At 39.4% G+C, this 17875-nt stretch overlaps 1 protein-coding gene across 1 annotated transcript in view; it reads right to left on the bottom strand.

Moving 5' to 3' along the window:
* Positions 1–17875, bottom strand: part of Nlk (nemo like kinase) — a 132563-nt gene that overhangs the window by 40080 nt on the left and 74608 nt on the right. The window contains exons 2-3 of the mRNA XM_026780349.1: positions 15269–15398; positions 9161–9216 (exon numbers count right to left, since the gene is read on the bottom strand). Of these exons, the coding sequence (XP_026636150.1) occupies positions 9161–9216; positions 15269–15398 (186 nt within the window). The remainder of the gene's footprint in view (positions 1–9160; positions 9217–15268; positions 15399–17875) is intronic.

Genomic DNA, 17875 nt, shown 5'->3' with positions numbered 1-17875 from the left:
CAAAACCCAAGAGCGTCCCATAGAAAAGGGTGTTATTTCAAATCCTAGGCTTTACAAAGTGCACTGGGAAGACAACAAGCTCTGCGTCTGTCAAATGTGGATGGTAGAACCTGATGATCACCAGCAGTGACCACCAAAAACATACACATGTGCACAAATCCAGAGCCAACAAACCCCGGGTTGAGGCCAGCCTGGTTACAGAATAAGCTCCAGGACAACTTCAGCAGTTGAGACCCTGATTTAAAAAAAAAAAAAAAATTCAAACAACTAATCAACAGAAGCCATAGAAGCCACAAAGACTGGAATTGTTTTGTTCTGTTTTGTTTTAAACGAATGTAACAATTTTAAGAGCTGTAGATGTAGCTAGGCAGAATGTTCATTTAGCTTACATGAAACCTTAGGTTTAATCCCAGCACTACAAAGTGGGAGGATATACCTGTATCCCAGCAACCGAGAGGTGGAGGCAGCAGGACTAGAAGCTCATGGCCATCCTCAGCTACACAGCATATCTGAAGTTAGCCTGAGCTACATAGATGTCTCAAAATATAAGCACCTAAAACAGGGTTGTTGTTTTTTTTAAATAAGCCTCTACACTGAGAACATTTTATTGCCCCATAATTTTCATTTACAAAAATCAAATCTTCAATGATCTCTTAATATACCCAGAGTAAAAGATGAACATTATCAGTCCACAAGCCGCAAAATATGTAATTTTTTTTAAACCAATACAATAAGTGTGAGGAAGGCAAACATAGGGAATAGTTTAGTAACCTGGGACCCCATTTGGGTTTGGTCATGCACGTGCCTCCTCCCTCTTCTAATCTGAACTCCTTTATCTGTGTATACTATGCTCATAAGCCACCCCCAAACAATATACCCAGTAACATCAGACCCTTAGATCGCCTGAATTGGGCTAAGTATACACCTCTCTGAACAACAATAGTGTATGTCCACCCTAACAACAATCAAGTTTAGACAACTTCTACTCAAATATATCTAGGTATGAAGAATGGGAAGGCTGATGTGGCCTGAGCTGGTTTTGAATGCATGCAGAATATAATAGACTGTGTACCTAATCTAGGAATCAACAGAGAGATCACCCAAACTACACCTCTTAGTAACCACACTCTCCTTACAGACACCTTGAGAAGGGGTCATTGACTGTGGCTCTTAAGAATTCTACTTATGTGTCCTGCTGTCAGTCTTCACAGTGTATCTCTCTAATCTGTACTATTGTCATGCTCCAAGTAAAGTTACCATACCTTTTTGCATACCTGTGTGAGCCCTTATTTCAAGGAGGCTAATATCCTGGAAAACATTCAACCTATGTCCAGACCACAGCTAACAAATATGAACCCATTCTCCAAAAGCCAACAAGAGCTCAAATTAGTCTAAGCAGGCAACAGGTCTGAGAAATCTACTTCTGTGTCCAGATAATTTAGCTTAAAATGTCATTCTGAACTTGAGAGCATTTACTCCAGTCTAATTTATTAGGAAACTGCATGCTAATCTCTAGCCAAAGACTGAGCATTCATTAAAGCTTGCTTCTGCTACTACAACTGGAACACCCACCCTCTTCAATGCGACTTGTCCAAACTCTTACTATCCTTTGATGAAGATCTAAAATGTCTTTCCCTCAACACAAACACATTTACTTTTCCTGTTAGATGCAACAGTACCTCCACCTCCACCTTTAAAGTCTAACATCACTTGTCTGTATTCCTTTGGCATATTCTACACAATCATTGGTTATTTTATTTCTTCCTTTTTAACTAAAAATTTACCTTTTTTTTTTTTTGCCTGCATGTATGTCTGTTTACCACATGTGTGCATGGTGCCCACCCAGGGAAGCCAGAAGGGGCTGGATCCCCTGGAACTGAAGTTAGCAGACAGTTGAGCTGTCATGTGGATGCTGGAGATCAAACCTGGGTCCTCTGCAAGAACAGCCAGTGAACTTAACTACTGAGCCATCTCTCTAGACCCAAGTTCCTTTATCTTAAAATGAAGAGAGGGGTAACGTATTTAGGACATATTAAATGTCTTTAATTTATAAAGTTTATATTCACAGAAGTTAGTTTAAAGTCACACAAATAACAGTTGTTTGGCTGAATGAATAAACAAGGCCGACCAGACACAGAAAAAATGATCACTGACTGGGAATCTGGCTACTTGTTCGCTCTGATATATTCTTCTCGGCATTGCCTCGACCTCTGTCCTATGCATCAGCAGTAAAAGGTTATGCTTGGTGACACTATGTAAGTGAAAGCTTCTGCTTTAAATCATCAAATGCTTTTCTTCCAAGTAACCCGGCTTGTAAAATTAAAATGGGAACAGTGAAAATCAGATCTCCAGTGTCTTCACTATACCTGTGTGTTTCTGGAGACATCATGTAGCTCGGGCTATCACTGAACCCTTGGTTCTCGTTCCTCTGCCTCCTAGGAGCAGGGACTACAGGGACGTCTCTGTTTTTAAATCATCACAATACTTTCAGATCTGTATTCTAATCATTATCTATATGACTGAATGTACACTAGATTATAAAATTTGTAGTGCAGAGACTTTTGACTTTACCACTTTAAAATGCTGATTTTGTACATACTATGTCAGGTACTATTCTGAGTGACAGGAACACAGTCCTGAAAAAGGACAAATTCCTACAAATAAGGTTAATAATGATTATGCTCATGGAAGATATCAACAAGAAATTTTTAATATGTCTCTTTAAAACTCTCAGGGCGAGTTTCTGCTTTGTGCCGTATTGCTGCTGTGTAGAAGAGTGAGATTACACATATACTTCATTTGCTGGTTCTCTCTGCACTGGCGCCTAGCTCTTCCAAAGGCTAAAGGGCTGTCTTCCAGCATCAGAGGTTTTAATGGGCTGGAACTACTATCATGAAACACTCCTGTAATACCCAAGCCGACTGTCCAAAAGCAGGTCATAGTGGCACACACCTGTAACTCCCAGCACTCAGGAGGCCTCAGCAGGATTTTGAATTCAAGCCCAGCCTAGGCACGGTAAATCATGTCTCAAAACAGACAACATCCAGCAAAGCAAACCAAGCAAATCTAGCATCCAAAGAGGGGTACTTCTGAGAGTGAAATAACTAACACTGATAACTAGACCAGGGGATGAAGGTAAAATCCCAAACTGGCAACAGACGAGGACGTGTGGTCCATTAGACTTCTCATCCCACCAAGTGAAGGAGTAACTACGTCTAGCACAGTAGACCTGCATCATAGGCACTTTACCACAAGACACTAAGACAGCATCTCAAGCTAGAAATAAGCCTTTCTCAAAACAAATAGTATTTATTTCTAATCCAGCAGTCATCTGGTACTGTGTCGGGCCTGTTTATGTGCACTGCACAGAGTGCAGAATCCTGACGGAAGAAGATATTGTCTCTCAGTCAAACAGAACTGTTTCTGAGTTTAACTTCAGCAGCCAAATGTAACTAAGCTGCAAACTGTTTTTATACAGTTAGTTTTCCTAGCAGAAACTTAGAGAACAAAACAAAAATGTAATCTATTCAAAGCTAGTTTAGAAAAATATATTATCTTTAAGAAAGTCAAATAATATACCCATGTTGATACTTTCCTGTTAAAAACTGGGACTGGCTGGGCAGCGGCGGGCCATCCTTTACTCCCAGCACTTGGGAGGCAGATGTACGAGGATCTCTGTGAGTTTGGGGCCAGCCTTGTCTATACAGTGAGTTCCAGGATCGGCTCCAAAGGTACAGAGAAAATCTGTCTCAAAAAACAAAAACAACAACAAAAACCCAACAAAACAAAACAAGACACAACAACAACAATCTGGAGCTGGCAAGGCAGTTGTGTTGGTAAAGGTGCTTGCGACCAAGCCTGACATCCACGTGATTGAACTGATGGCTGCAAGTTGTTCTTAAGCTCCACGTGTGCACTATGACATGAACGTACTCACACCCTACTCTAACACAATTTATAAATGTAAAATAAAATAATACTGGAAGGTGTAATAGGTCTTGGTGGGTGGGACTTCCTGCTACTTCTGCACTTGACTTGGGCTGAATCTGCTGCCTTCTACAGGGAGGTATGGAGACAATTATAATTTATATACTGACTAATTTTTAGTTGCTTGGATAACTTCAGAATCATACTATTTAAAAATATAAGCAAAATTCCTATAAGGCACCAATATAATAATTTTTTAATTATTCAGTCTCTCTGGGGATAAAGATAATTAACCGTACAAAGCTATATATTGATTCTGTATATCTGATCACATTAAAATGGTCATAAAACTCAGATTTTCTAGAACAATATTAACTATTCAACTAGGGCTTTGGGGAAAATAGTGGGAGATTTTAGACAGTCTCATGTAACAAAGGCTGGCTTTAAACTCTCGATCCTCTACCTTTCCCCTCCCAGGTGCTAGGATTACAAGAATTTGCTACCAGGGCCAGATTTCAATTAGGTCTCAAATCATCTTTTGGTTTTAAAGGTTTACTTTTATTATTTTTAATTACATGTCGGTATGTGTATCTGAGGTGAGAAGGGTAGGATCTCCCTGGAGACACAAGTAGTTGTGGGTACACTCAATATACATACTGGATCTTAACTCAGGCCCTCTGAAAGATCAGTAAGTGCTCCTAACAGCTGAACCATCTCTCCAGTCCCACCTTCTGGTTTAAAAATATTTGTGTATTAAAAGTGAATTACATAAAATTTTCCTTACCTTAGACAAAGTGTAACTATGTGGTAAATGTATGTACAACAGGTACAACAGGAGATTACTTCTTTCCCCTCACAATTTAGGCAATATATGTGTGAGCACACACAAGAGGTGAGGGCGGTGGGGGAGAGAGTCGAAACAAAGAGACAGACTGACTCTAAAAACTGATCTCTTCAACTAAATATCCAACAAACAAGTCCAGTATGTGTAAGAATAAATATATTTAGAACTTGTCTAAAACAAGTCTCAAGTAGGCTTCAGAAACAGTGTCTAACAGCACTATGCCATGACTATATACAATGTGCTCCCCGCAGCATCTTTGTGAGCTTGTTTCTATGCCCTACATCAGATACTAAAATCCCTCAAATACATGGTGCGTATCATCTACATAGATCCTCCTGTGCAGGGATGCTGAACCCAGGTCCCTGTGCACACTGGACAAATGTTCTAAGCACTGGTCTATATTGCCAGCTCCTCTCATTACTTTAGGACATTTCAGGTTGATTTATACCTAATGTAACATGTACATTGTGTAAATATCTGTCATACTGTTTAGGAAAAAATGATAAGGAATTTGTGCACACTTGTTACAGATGAAGTTTTCTCATGAATATTTCCATCTAAGGATGGTTGAATTCTAGCTATGGAACGCACAACCAGAAGACGGCCAGTTGTATTTAAAAGCCAAAATATTATCTACTCTAAAACTCACAAAGACATAGCAACACTCCAAAAGAGAAAAACGACCCACTATCTAAAACCATATGTATAATATGTGTGCATATTTCTGAGATACCATAGAGGGGGCTCTGACACAGGCAAATAATATATCCAATTCATATGGTAACTTGAGCCTCTATTAATCTTTAATACAGCTGTGTTTTTAATATATAATCTTTAATATATCTGTGTGAAGAGAAACTAAAGACGTTTTTTCATCTGCATCACAGGAAAACAGAAGCAGACAGTTCCTTTTAGGACACTGAAAGCTTCAGAATGACAGAGCACACATGGAACCAAGGCGTCTCCTTCATTCTCACCTGCCAGCTGCTCTCCTGCTGTCTAAGCTAACCACGCCTCCTCCGGCAGCCACAGGTATGGCCCTCCTCATGGTTAAAGCATACAGGTTTTACAAATAACACCACACAGAGATTAATTGCCTTTTTTCTTTTCATGATTCTATATATAAGCAAGAATTATAAGACAGGAAATATAAGAATACTGAGGTTTAGAGTTAAAAGATTTCTTTCCCTTACTTTAAGAGCAATTAGTCACTTTTAAAAGAAAGCTACAAAGTGATATGATGAAGCAGAATAAATAGAGTAAATGTTTAAGAAAACTTTAAGACTCCCTGAGTATTTATGACAAAGGTCCTTTACTTGATGAATCATAAACATGTACTAATTAATAAAATTGATTGAAAATGACTACTAGCACTACTAAGATAGCTATGCCACCCATGATTTTAAAACCTAACTCTCCTAATTTTTCTTTTGGAAATATATGAAATCATGATGAATCAAGATTTTCTCAGGAACAATGAAATGGTGGTTGATAATAAGTGACCAAAAATCCCTCCCTGATAGAGATTCCATGCCATTACATTTACGTGTTTATTGTGTGTCTGTGAGTATGTATGAGAGACATGCATGTGTGGAGGTCAGACGCTGGTTTTTCTTTCTAACATGTGGATCCCAGGGATCAAATTCAGATGGTCAGGCTTGAAGACAGTGCCCTTACCCTGCTAAGCCATCTTCATCCTTTTTAAAGGACCAACAAACCTTAGAACACAAAATTAATCCTTAATATAAACAATCTGTGACTCAACTATAATGTAGACAACATGGTTATTAGAATTAGACAATGTTCAATGAAGTCAATTGAAATGTGCTACTTTCACTTCACTCGAACCTTTAAATGTGCTATTTAGTGTGCTCATACTCATTTGTTTTCTTTTAAATGAAAACATTCTTTCTCCACAGATAATTTATGGACAGCAAAGACAAATTCAGTCATCCACATTTAGTCAAACCCTACATATTCCAAAGTCTTCAGGCTGGGAAATCACCTTTGAGCCACTAGAATATCTGCCTGATACTGATATCACTGTATTCTTGGGGGTTTTGGCTATGGCACATTAAGTTTATGCTTACAATACGATTCCTGTTGAGCACCTGTTTTTGTATGCCCAGGGCTTTGTGTTGTGTTGTATTCTTTGGGCCTCTAGCAGGGGAGGGAGAATCGGCGGAAGATGAAAGTTGGGTACATGGGTGGTTCCATACTAGGCATGACCCACAATTCCTGGTTGGCATGACTTTCCCGCGTTGTTATACATCAAAGCTGGGACACCTGTTCTACTGAAAGAGCACAATTGGAACCCCACACCCACCTGATGAGCCTTCTCCTTTGCTGATTGTAATCTATAGTCTTTTGCTATAATAAACTATAATCACGAGAATAACAGCTTTTCTGAGTCCTCTGAGTTCTTCCAGAAAGTCTAACAATCCTGAGGTTAATCTTGGGAACCTCTGATAATATAACTGTAATATAGTAAAATATGTATCTAAAAGAACATTTCTCTTGATAGAAAGGTTTGTTTTCAACAACTTCATTCCCAAAGAGGTAGGAATACTACTTCAGACTGAGAATACCAACTTAAAGGTTAAAGAAGGTAGCTCCTGGGCAAGCCTAAGAGGGCACTTCTGCGGGACGAGAGAAGTGCTGCTCACTCCCATGGCACCTTTCTTTTCTCCAAGCAACTTCACGAAGCCTATGAAATGCAGTAATTAATGCTTCTGCCCGAGTAGCAAACTGAGTAGAAAGTACTTTTCCAACACTTGTTCTTTCAGACACTTAGGTAATTTTTCTTTCTCCTCCCTTCCCCTGATCCATCCATCCATCCATCCATCCATCCATCCATCCATCCATCCAAGATATGGTCTTAAGATGGCTTTGAATTCACGATGTGATCCAGGCTGACGTTAAACTCAAGATCCTGTCTCAGCCTCCTGAGTCTGGGATTATGGATATGTGCTGCCAAACTGGACCAGTTTTATGCACTCAAGATGATCTGGCTTGGCCCAAAAGTATTAGGCATGCAAAGTCTCTCTTATCAACTAGGAGCTGGACAAGGGACAAAAGCCAGAAGTCCTTTCTTTGGAATGTATATTGCTGAGCCACCTCAAGTGCACCATGTTGAATTGCAACAAAGGATCAATTTCATAAATGATTCATGGATTAAAATGTTGCCAAGGATGACAGCACTTAAAAGTTTGGTTTATCAGATTGAAGCACTCTAGCTGTGTGGCTCATTGCCTCCACAATCACCTTCTAAGTTTCCTCATTCCCTAGCCCACTGAGCTGCTCTCTTACTCTTTAGGAGCACTTCCTGGTTACAGTTGTCTAGGATGGGATTACCAGCTATTGCTACCAGTAAATATTTTCATTTCAGTGCTGAATTAGAAAAGAAACAGACAATTGGCTTTCATTCTGAATAACTGAAGTATCCATAAAAACCCTTGTACCAACAGACCATACACTCGGGACTTCACCCAGCTCCCATCTTTAACGTGGTGCTTCACTGGGTTCCTTCAAATGGAAACTGGTGACACCCAGCCTACGACTATCAGACAGCCTTATCTATATTTCACTTTTTCTCATGCAGTCTCAACAGCTCTTACATGCATTACTTTACTGTTCGTTATTACTCTGGATACCTAACAAGCAATCTATAGGCAGCATTAGTGGAAACGGAAGAGATTCACATAGGCAGGAATTGAGAACATGATACTTTCAAGCCAGACTGAATTAAACATTGATCCCAATATTTTCTAGCTCTGTGATCTCCACCAAGCTTCTTACCTTTTGTGCCTCAATTTGCTCATCTGTAAAATGAAAATAAATACAGTACCTCACACAACAGTTTGTTAAAGGAATAAATATGTGTAAAGAACTTATTGTGCTTGGCGTCTAGATAGTAATAGTTACCACCACCACTACCACCGCTACTGTCATTTTGTTTAATGGAACACATTTAACTTCACCACACCCTGAGTGTTAAAAGCAAGCACAATATTATCCTGTTGACAGACAGCTGTCGGTTATGAAAACAAAGGCACTCATTCCATAGGGTTTCTATACAATATGGCTGCCTCTTTGGTTGCCTGCCAAGTGGGATAGTAATCACATAGCTGACAAAACCACATGGAGAATAAATACAAGATCTGTCCAGACATCCATCTGCTACCACACAGGACCTCTTGGTAACAGTGAGCTCCTCTACATACTTAGGATTTAAAATTACCTGGTTTTCAGGTAGGTACTCAACCACTTCTGCAAGGATGAGACAATGTAATTTATGACATGAACCACCAAAAGGTGGTAAAACAGGTTAAGCAATAAACAATGATAATTTTAAATGTCCCCTTCTCTTTCATTCCCTGGTTAGGATACATCTCTTCAAAATAGTCAATGTGTGGAGGTTGGAGTATGTCAAGGGCAGAGAGTACCTGAGAAAAGGGAAAAAAACAAAATAAAACACAAAGTCAACTTTAAAGAATGAAAAAGAAAACAAAGTTTGACACAAATGCAAGTAAATGCTGTTAACTAATGACAAGTAACAACTGGCTACTGAAATGAACTGCTTATTAGTAAAAACATATAAATTATGATTTATTATCATTTTTAAATTTCAATACAAAGATTTCTCTTCTACCCCTTTTCTTTCCTTTTGTAATTTAACTGTGCAAGAAAACGTGTTTACTTTAATGGTTGTTCTTCTTTTTTAAAAAAAAACTACTTATTTTTATTCAATGTAAATTGGTGTTTATACCTGCATGTTTGCCTTATGAGGGTATCAGAACCCCTGGATGGATGTTACAAGCAGTTATGAGTTACCATATGGTTGGTGGCAATTGACCCCGGGCCCTCTGGAAGAAGAGCCAGTGCTCTTAACTATTGTGTCATTTCTCCAGCCCATGTTGCTCTTTTTTTTTTTTAATCACATGTTCTTCACTTTAAATTTTTATTTATAGTTTTTAATGATTTATTTTTATTTTATGTGCATTGGTGTTCTGCCTGCATGTATATCTGTGTGAGGGTGTCAGATCCTTGGAACTGGAGTTACAGACAGTTGTGAGCTGCCTTGTGGGTGCTGGGAATTGAATACCGGCCTTTTGAAACAGCAGCTCTTAACTACTGAGCCATTTCTGCAGCCCCACTTTAAAATTCTAAATTAAGATGTGTTGTCAGGTAGGTGGTACAAGCCTTTCATCCCAGCACTTGGGAGGGAGAAGCAGCTGTCTCTCTTCGAGTCTGAGGCCAGCCTGTTTATACAAGGAACTCAAGGTCAGCCAGGGCTGCACAGTGAGACCCCATTTCAAAAATTTGTTTTCAGTTAAACCTTTCTTTAATGAAAGAGCCTTCCCTCAAGTTAAAACCAGTTGAACATAGAGGTTTTTAAATAGTCTGGATGATTCTATAAGGATTTCTTTTTAAATTAAAATGTTTATACTTAGAATTTTGATAAACAGAAAATGTTTTCCAGTTTCTTCAAAGAAAATTTTTATCATATAAAACAATTACCTCACTTTTATATACTTTAAAATCTTTAGTCAGACAGTATAGCAAATCTGTATAACTTTCCTACTTGTGTCACATCAGAAAAACTAACAGAAATGTCTGAAGCTCGGGAGTGATTGGAAAGCAGCATGTCACTAGGTATCTTCCAGACTCTCACCTCTGCACCTGAGCAAGACGTACTCGGCTTGGGAGAAAACAGACGCAAAGAGTGACAGTGTCTATTAGGCACAGCTACTTTACACTTCAAATCTATCTGTGCTAATTAGAGGTTATCTAGTGGGAAGTGACAACCCTATTTTAAGAAGAATGAGGCTTTCTTATTCCGTGCTGGATGAGGCTCCCATAGAAAAGCCACAAACACTGTCAGACATTTGCCCCACCCCATTTCGCTGCTGACTGGTTTAATTCTGCCTGGAAGTTTTTATGCCTGTTGTTTTGCTTTAATCTAAATGTTTACTAGCAGTGCATAGCATAGTGTTTCCACAAACAAAAGCAGTACTCAGACCAGCAGAAAGGGCCTAGGACCTCAAAAGCAATGTGGATGAGCAAGTGATACAGGATGCTAGAGATGGCAAACACTGAGCTGTGCAACTCTCCCAGCCAAACAGCCAGGAATTTCTCGACTCCACCATCACTTGGGGAAATGGAAGAAAAATTAGCCTTTTGATATAAACAGAAAGGCACTTATAAAGGTGCCTTGGAAGGAAGCCAAGTATCCCCATCACCCACAAGAAAAAAAAAAAAAACCAAAGGAGTAAAATGTAGCCAAGTGTGGTGAGACTCGGGAAGAAACAGGAAGATCTGAGTTCAAGGCCTAGCCGGTCTACTTGCTTCAGGCCGGCCAGAGCTACATAATGAGATCCAGCATAAAACAAAACAAAACAAACAAAACAAAACCCCAAATCAAAAGAAACCCCACCAGATTTTATCTACTTTTTAAAAACGATGGTCATGACGAGAAGTGCGCACTCCTCATTCTCTGAAGAACTGGTGAAAAGATGACTTAGAAAATCCATGGCAGGGTTCACATGGTGACCATGTAACTAAGTCCCAGTTGTCTTTTTATCCGTAAAACCACTATGAGGAATGATCTTAAGTCTAAAGACAAGAACTTTAGCCATTTAGCTCAGTGGTCGAGCACTTGACCAGCACGCACAAGCTCCTCTTAGGTGGTGGTGGAGGTGACAGAAACCTAAGTAATCATTCACCAAACAAACAAGAGTTTCTACTCTGCCAAGGATGCAAAGACAAGAATAAAACACAAGCACACCCATGAAGTTCTACGACTGGCATTCTCTTAAGGTAGAGGAACTATATCATTGCTACATGTTTGTAACAAAGTGACAAATTCTAAGAACATAATTTGATAAATTTTATGCATATACAGTCATGTAAAAGTTACAAGAAATTAAGTATTTCAACATCTTAGAAAGTGCCTTTCCTCCCTTTTAGAAACAACCCTAACTTCTGACACTATAATTCTTAAACCTTACATAAATTGAATCAAAATTACACACACTCTCTTATGTACAGCTTTTAAGATGTTCTTGTTTTCTGTCTTTCTTTTTTTTTTTTAAGCCACCCTTTCAAGCTGGGCATGGTGGCGCACTCAGAAGTAGAGGAATTAGAGGTAGATGGGTGTGAGTTAAGCCTAGTGGGATTTACAGAGTGAGTTCAAGGGCAGTCAGGGCTACAGAGACCCTGTCTCAAAAAACAAAAAAAATCCCCCCAAATTATACTTTCATTCATTTCTTCTGTGTGTATGTGGAGGGGTGAATGTGTGTCGTGGCAAGTGTTGGGGTGGACAACTTGTGGGAATCAATCCTCTTCTCCCACCACGTGGGTCCTGGGGTGACTCAGGTTGTCCAGTTTGACAGCAGGTATCTCTCTTGGCTGAGGCGTACTGTTTGCTGGTCTACACAGTTTCTTTTATACACATATGCCTGTAAGATTTATCCAAGTTGCTATGTGAATTAGTAGCTCATTCATGTTTGGAGCCAGATCTTTAACTGTGACCAAGATTGTGGGAGATAAGTTGTTGGTTTCTTTGTAAAGTGGGATTAACGAGTCCTACTTTGTAAGATTTTTATGAAGTAAATAAATTAGTGTACGTAAGCATATAGCACACTTTTCTATACATAACAGTAAGCATTAAACAGCTGGATTTATCCCCTTCAAAAATGACAGTGTTTCAAAATTGTTTTTGTTTGAGACAAGCCTCACTACACAGCCTTGGCTGGTGTGGGCTGGTGTGGAACTCTGTGTTAGACCAGGCTGGCCTTGAGCTCAACAAAGATCCTACCTGCCTCTGCCTTCAGAGTATTTAAAGGCAGGTGCCACCACGCCCAGCTCTTTGCATCCTCAATCTGACCTGTTACTGCACTTTCCCCACAGGACCAATTGTGGCTTAGCTACATCAAATATCGGTTGCCTCTTAAGATTGGCAGTCTACATATATCAAGCACATTGGTGCTGAGACAGACCTGAAACAAAGAAGAAACTGGTTATGTATAAAACAGTGTTGCCACACCATCTTCACATCCTACTAGTGACTCACGTCAAATATTCCTATGGATGTCACAGGTACTTTTCTGACAGAGCTTGGGAGATCGAAGAAGTGTTTGTATATACCTGTCCATATCATGAAAAAAATTGAGTTCCTATAACACTCAAGACAACTATTTCTGTTTTTATCATGCTCATTTTGCAAACAAGAAAGCTCAAACCTTGCACAAACTAAAGATACATCATTAGCAAATTATCAGAACTACAGTTCAAACCCAGCTGTTATCTTAGGGTGCCTCTTACAAACCCCATTAGAACTGGCTGTGTGTCTAAACTGGGGCGATTTTCTGAATTGTTTCCTTTCTTGCACTACTTACTCTGGCACTGCCTTAAGAACTGAATTACTTTATAGGAATGAGTTGTGAGCAAAGCTAAACAGCAGTTTGTGATACCACTGCCTTTTTAAAAGTTCTCCTCTGAAAGAAGAGTTTATCAGATCCTTTCACTGGAAAGGGGCATTGGACAGCAGGTCTGTGCTCTGATGTTGGGTGGTACTGGGGTGAATTCAAGAAATGAGGAACTAAGCAAGCATGAGACATCATTCTAGCTTACACTTCCAAAATCTAGGGACCTTGATTTATAAAGGTATAAACCAGCAACTTGAATGGCATTTTGAAACTTAAACAGACGCCAGTGCTAGGCAGTTTGAGTGGGTTACAAGAAGCATTTCCCCAGGGCTGGGAATTAGATTCAGGGCCTTGCATATGCCTATCCAGCCCAGTAATACTTTTTGGAAAATTTAATAAAATGTGATTTTTGCCAAGCAATAGTGGCGCACGCCTTTAACTCTGGCACTTGGGATGCCGACGCAGGCAGATCTCTATGAGTTCGAGGCCAGTCTGGTCTACACAGTGAGTTCCAGGAGAGCCAAGGCTGTTATACAGAGAAACCCTGTCTCAGAAAAAAAAAGTGATTTTAGTAAAGTATGGTGGCTCACAGCTATAATTCTAACCCTTAGAGGATGAGGCAGAAGGACTGCCATGAGTTTGAGGCCAGCCTATGTGATAGAGTAAGGCTCTGTCTTGAAAGAAAGAAGGGAGAGAGGGAGGGAGTTCATGAAGGATAATCAATAAATCAAGACATGTCAAGCCAAGCAGCTTCCAGTGAGCCATATAATAAGTCTTATAGTCTTAGTTCAAGCAAATACATTTTAGCACACTTCTTTCTTAAGAAGTGAGACTGGAACTTAGGCCAAAATTACTAAGGTTTCTGTGCAGTCAAGCACAGACTCACAAGGAATATTTTTTGATAGGTTTTAATTACAACAATAAAAATAGTTAAGTACTATGTGAAGAATGAGGCAGCTCTTTTCACATGAAAACAAAACAGTTCAGTGCTAAGAAACTCCAAGTAAACTTAACATGAATCTGATGCCTAACTCAGGATTAGTTGAGGAGATGTGGTTTCTTAAAGTGCAATGAGTCTTTGCATCTCTAAACAGCCGGAAGCAAACTATCTATCTTACCTTCAGGACTATCCTGTCTTTATAGCAGAAACTGTTTTTCCTACATTCTAACCTAAACGTTAAAAGATAAAAACAAAACATTTAAAATCAAGAGCCAATGATTCCTGAACTTAAATTACCCGTATAAATACATGCTTTAGTTTTGTGCTGAATATTGGAATTATTCCTCAACTAAATACCAACATTTGCTTTGCTTCACTTAATATTAGTTTGTCAGTTAATTGATCTAGAACCCACTTAAATTTGTCCATGGTTCAATCACAGAAAAAGTTTAATTTGTTTCAGTCTTGGCTATGTTATTTTTTTCTAATCTATTTTCCCAACAAATATGTTCCTTTGTGGAGGAATTTTAAACTTATTTAGTAGCTTAAATTCTTTGAATCAAAAAGACAACCCAAGCCAGGTGTGGTGCCGCACGCCTTTAATCCCAGCACTTGGGAGGCAGAGGCAGGCGGATCTCTGAGTTCGAGGCCAGACTGGTCCTATATAAACAGTTCCAGGACAGCCAGAGCTACATAGACCCTGTCTCAAAAAACAAAAACAGCAAATAGATTTACACTGTAATTCCAAGCTAGCCTGGAAACAAATGTGCGTGGTGTTTCTAACTTGGGGTCAGGCCTTGTGTAAGTCAGAGCTGTGCAGTAGCATTTTCAAACCTCCAAGTCAAATTTTGCAAAAATGGACTCTGAAGTGATTCTAAGACACTGTGAAGCTTTGAACCACTCACCAACAGTGGAGACATAAGACTCCTCTGTTGTGACCTTTTCAGCAAGTTCATGTGGAATGAAGCCTGCCAACAGGTATTTCAAAGTACCACACTATATTTTCTGCTCTGAGTTCGACATAAAACTACAACTGAATTGTATTCCCTCTGAACTCACTGTTGTTCTCAACTGAGTCAGCGAACCAAGTCTAGTAAATAGTTTCCCCCAAACACCAATTGCACTTACATTATCATGTTTAAAAAAACACAACATCTTCAATTCCCGGAAGACTCTTTTGCAAGAGACCAGATTCTGGAAGACGTTGGGCATCTTTTTGAGTGCTACTCTCTTTCCATCTCTTGGATCTGTTACTGACCTAAAGAAGCAATATTTGGGGGGGAGGGGGAAAGGGAGGGAAAAAGAGAAATCAATTCTAAACCTCATTCTCCAATGTTTCAGAGATAATGACAAATATTTTGTATCTTAAAACACTTGTTATCAAGTCCACATAATAATGCTAAAAGGCTTCCGTGCAAAAGATGACAAGAGCACACATACAAAGAGAATGTCTAACCACCCCGCTCAGCTGCCGTATTTTGAAGGGAAACCTTATCTGAAGCCAAATATGGTGGCACTAGTTTGCAATTCCAGAATTTAATACGATGCTGAGACAGGAGGATGGTGAGTTTAAGGAAAAACCTGTCTCAAAGAGCTCATATATTCTCTCTCCCTCCTCCCATGCCCTCTCTCATTTACATTTCTATGAATATTCTTAAAGATCACTTAATCCAACTGAGGTGGGAATATTAGTGGGAACGCTATTTTGAAGACTGGGGGAAGCAACAGCATAGGACAACATGATAAAATAAAATCTCATTATATTTTATTTTCAGAACCATTTTTAAGACTGAAGAGATAGTCAAATACAACTTATATAATTTGGTTTCTCAAACAGATGGACATCTGTAATTACACAGTAATGCTCCCTCTTCAGAAGCTGGAGTGATGGGTGGGGGAGCCCTGAATGGTGACCTTCTTTGCTTCAACATTCTTGTAGCATGGCTGTCCTATGGTTACAGCTTCTTTAACAACTAGCATTCCCTTTCACCTCACAGCCTTCTAACCACCTGTATAACCATGCTCCTGACGACTCAATCCATACACTAAACCAAATACTTTAAATCATTAGCTGGCTCTTTGGCAGCCAAAGACCCATAAGATGTTGCTTCTTTCTGGCCGCTGTCCACCTGAGTTAGGACCCTGCTGATCATTTTCAGTTCTTGCTCTTATCACCCTGTGCTTTAGGTTTGGGTCACCTAAAACTGAGACCCATGTGCCATGAAGGGCCTCTATTCAAGTTACTAATTAAATCTTAGAACAGGATTGCAAGTTGCTCTCAGCAGCTACTACAGCACCAGAAACCATTTATGGGACTAACAGCCAATCATAATCTTGGGTACAGTTATCTGATTAATTAATTTATCTAATTAATTACTCATTCAATTAACTACAATCACTCAATTCCCTTATCCTGTTTGCACAAAAATCAAATGACCATCCAAGCCTGCCTTCCTGCAAATGAAGCATCCCATTATCTACCTGTCTGTCTAAGACTCACATTTAACTCCTTCATTTTAGTGGCCCTACTAAGTGTTCATGAGACTTAAGAGATACACGCTCATATTTTGGTAAAATAAGAATTATCACATTTTACTTTACTTTTTAAAAAAAAAAAAAACAGCATCTCCCGATGTAGGCCAGGCTGGCAGTGATCCTCCCGCCTCAGCCCCCTAAGTGCAAGGATGGCTGGTGTGCACTACACAAAAGCTGTTTTTGTTTTTGCCTTTCAGTCCTCGAGCTCAAATCCAGGGCTCTGTGCACGCCAGGCAGAGCTCTCCCACTAAATCTACATCTCTAGCCTGAGTTTCCAACAGCTTAAAATGTAGCTAAATTAATCCAATGATTGATATTATAGATTGTTGCACAAGAAATAAAAAGCAAAATCTATACCACCACTTAAAATCCATATAAAATCAGAGAGTAAGGGAGGAGAAAGCAAATGTAAGTTACAGTCAGACTATTAACTGAAAGTCATTTCCCCTTTTCAGTATAGAACAATATCTAGTACAAGATTAAAATGGCAATAAAATAAAAAGGAAGAAAAATTTGGGATCAAACTTGTATTTGAGTCTGTTAGGATCCAACAGTTACTTATGCCCTTGTATTGCTACCAGTTTTTGAATACAGGTCAGTCACTTCATAGATCGTCCCTCAATTTGTTTTTCTCTGGTGTTTTCCCATTAGAGTCAGATTATGTACTGCTGACAAAGAAGTACCTTCAGGAGGTGTCATATTAGGAGGCACGTGGTGTCACTATTGGTAATAACGTTAGTCACTGCAATGAGGCATCTCCCAGGTAAATCTAGTCCTCATCACATTTGTAGGCATCCATTGACGATTTTTACCTAAGTCAATTGTTATTATGATGGTTGCCAAACAGTACTTTGATGATTTTTAGCATCTTTAGCAACCCAGTCCAATAAATACTAGTTTAAAAATGGATAGCAAGGGTTTCATACTGTTCTTCCTAGCCTGACTTGTTCTACTAGTCACCCTGTTGTGGTAAAGTTACTCTCAGGTGAGCCCACACTGTAAACACTTACATAGGGTCAAAGCTACTATTGTGCCTTGTGTAACAGTTTACTCTTACGAAGAAGTTGGTCGAGCTTGTGGTTGGTAAAATAGAACTATGAGGCCAGGCGGTGGTGGCGCACGCCTTTAATCCTAGCACTCGGGAGGCAGAGGCAGGTGGATCTCTGTGAGTTTGAGACCAGCCTGGTCTACAGAGCTAGT

Source organism: Microtus ochrogaster, chromosome 7 (genome assembly GCF_000317375.1).
Source record: "Microtus ochrogaster isolate Prairie Vole_2 chromosome 7, MicOch1.0, whole genome shotgun sequence".
NCBI lineage: Eukaryota > Metazoa > Chordata > Mammalia > Rodentia > Cricetidae > Microtus > Microtus ochrogaster.
The sequence above is the reverse complement of the archived record's forward strand: the minus strand, read 5'-3'. Positions and strand labels throughout refer to the sequence as shown.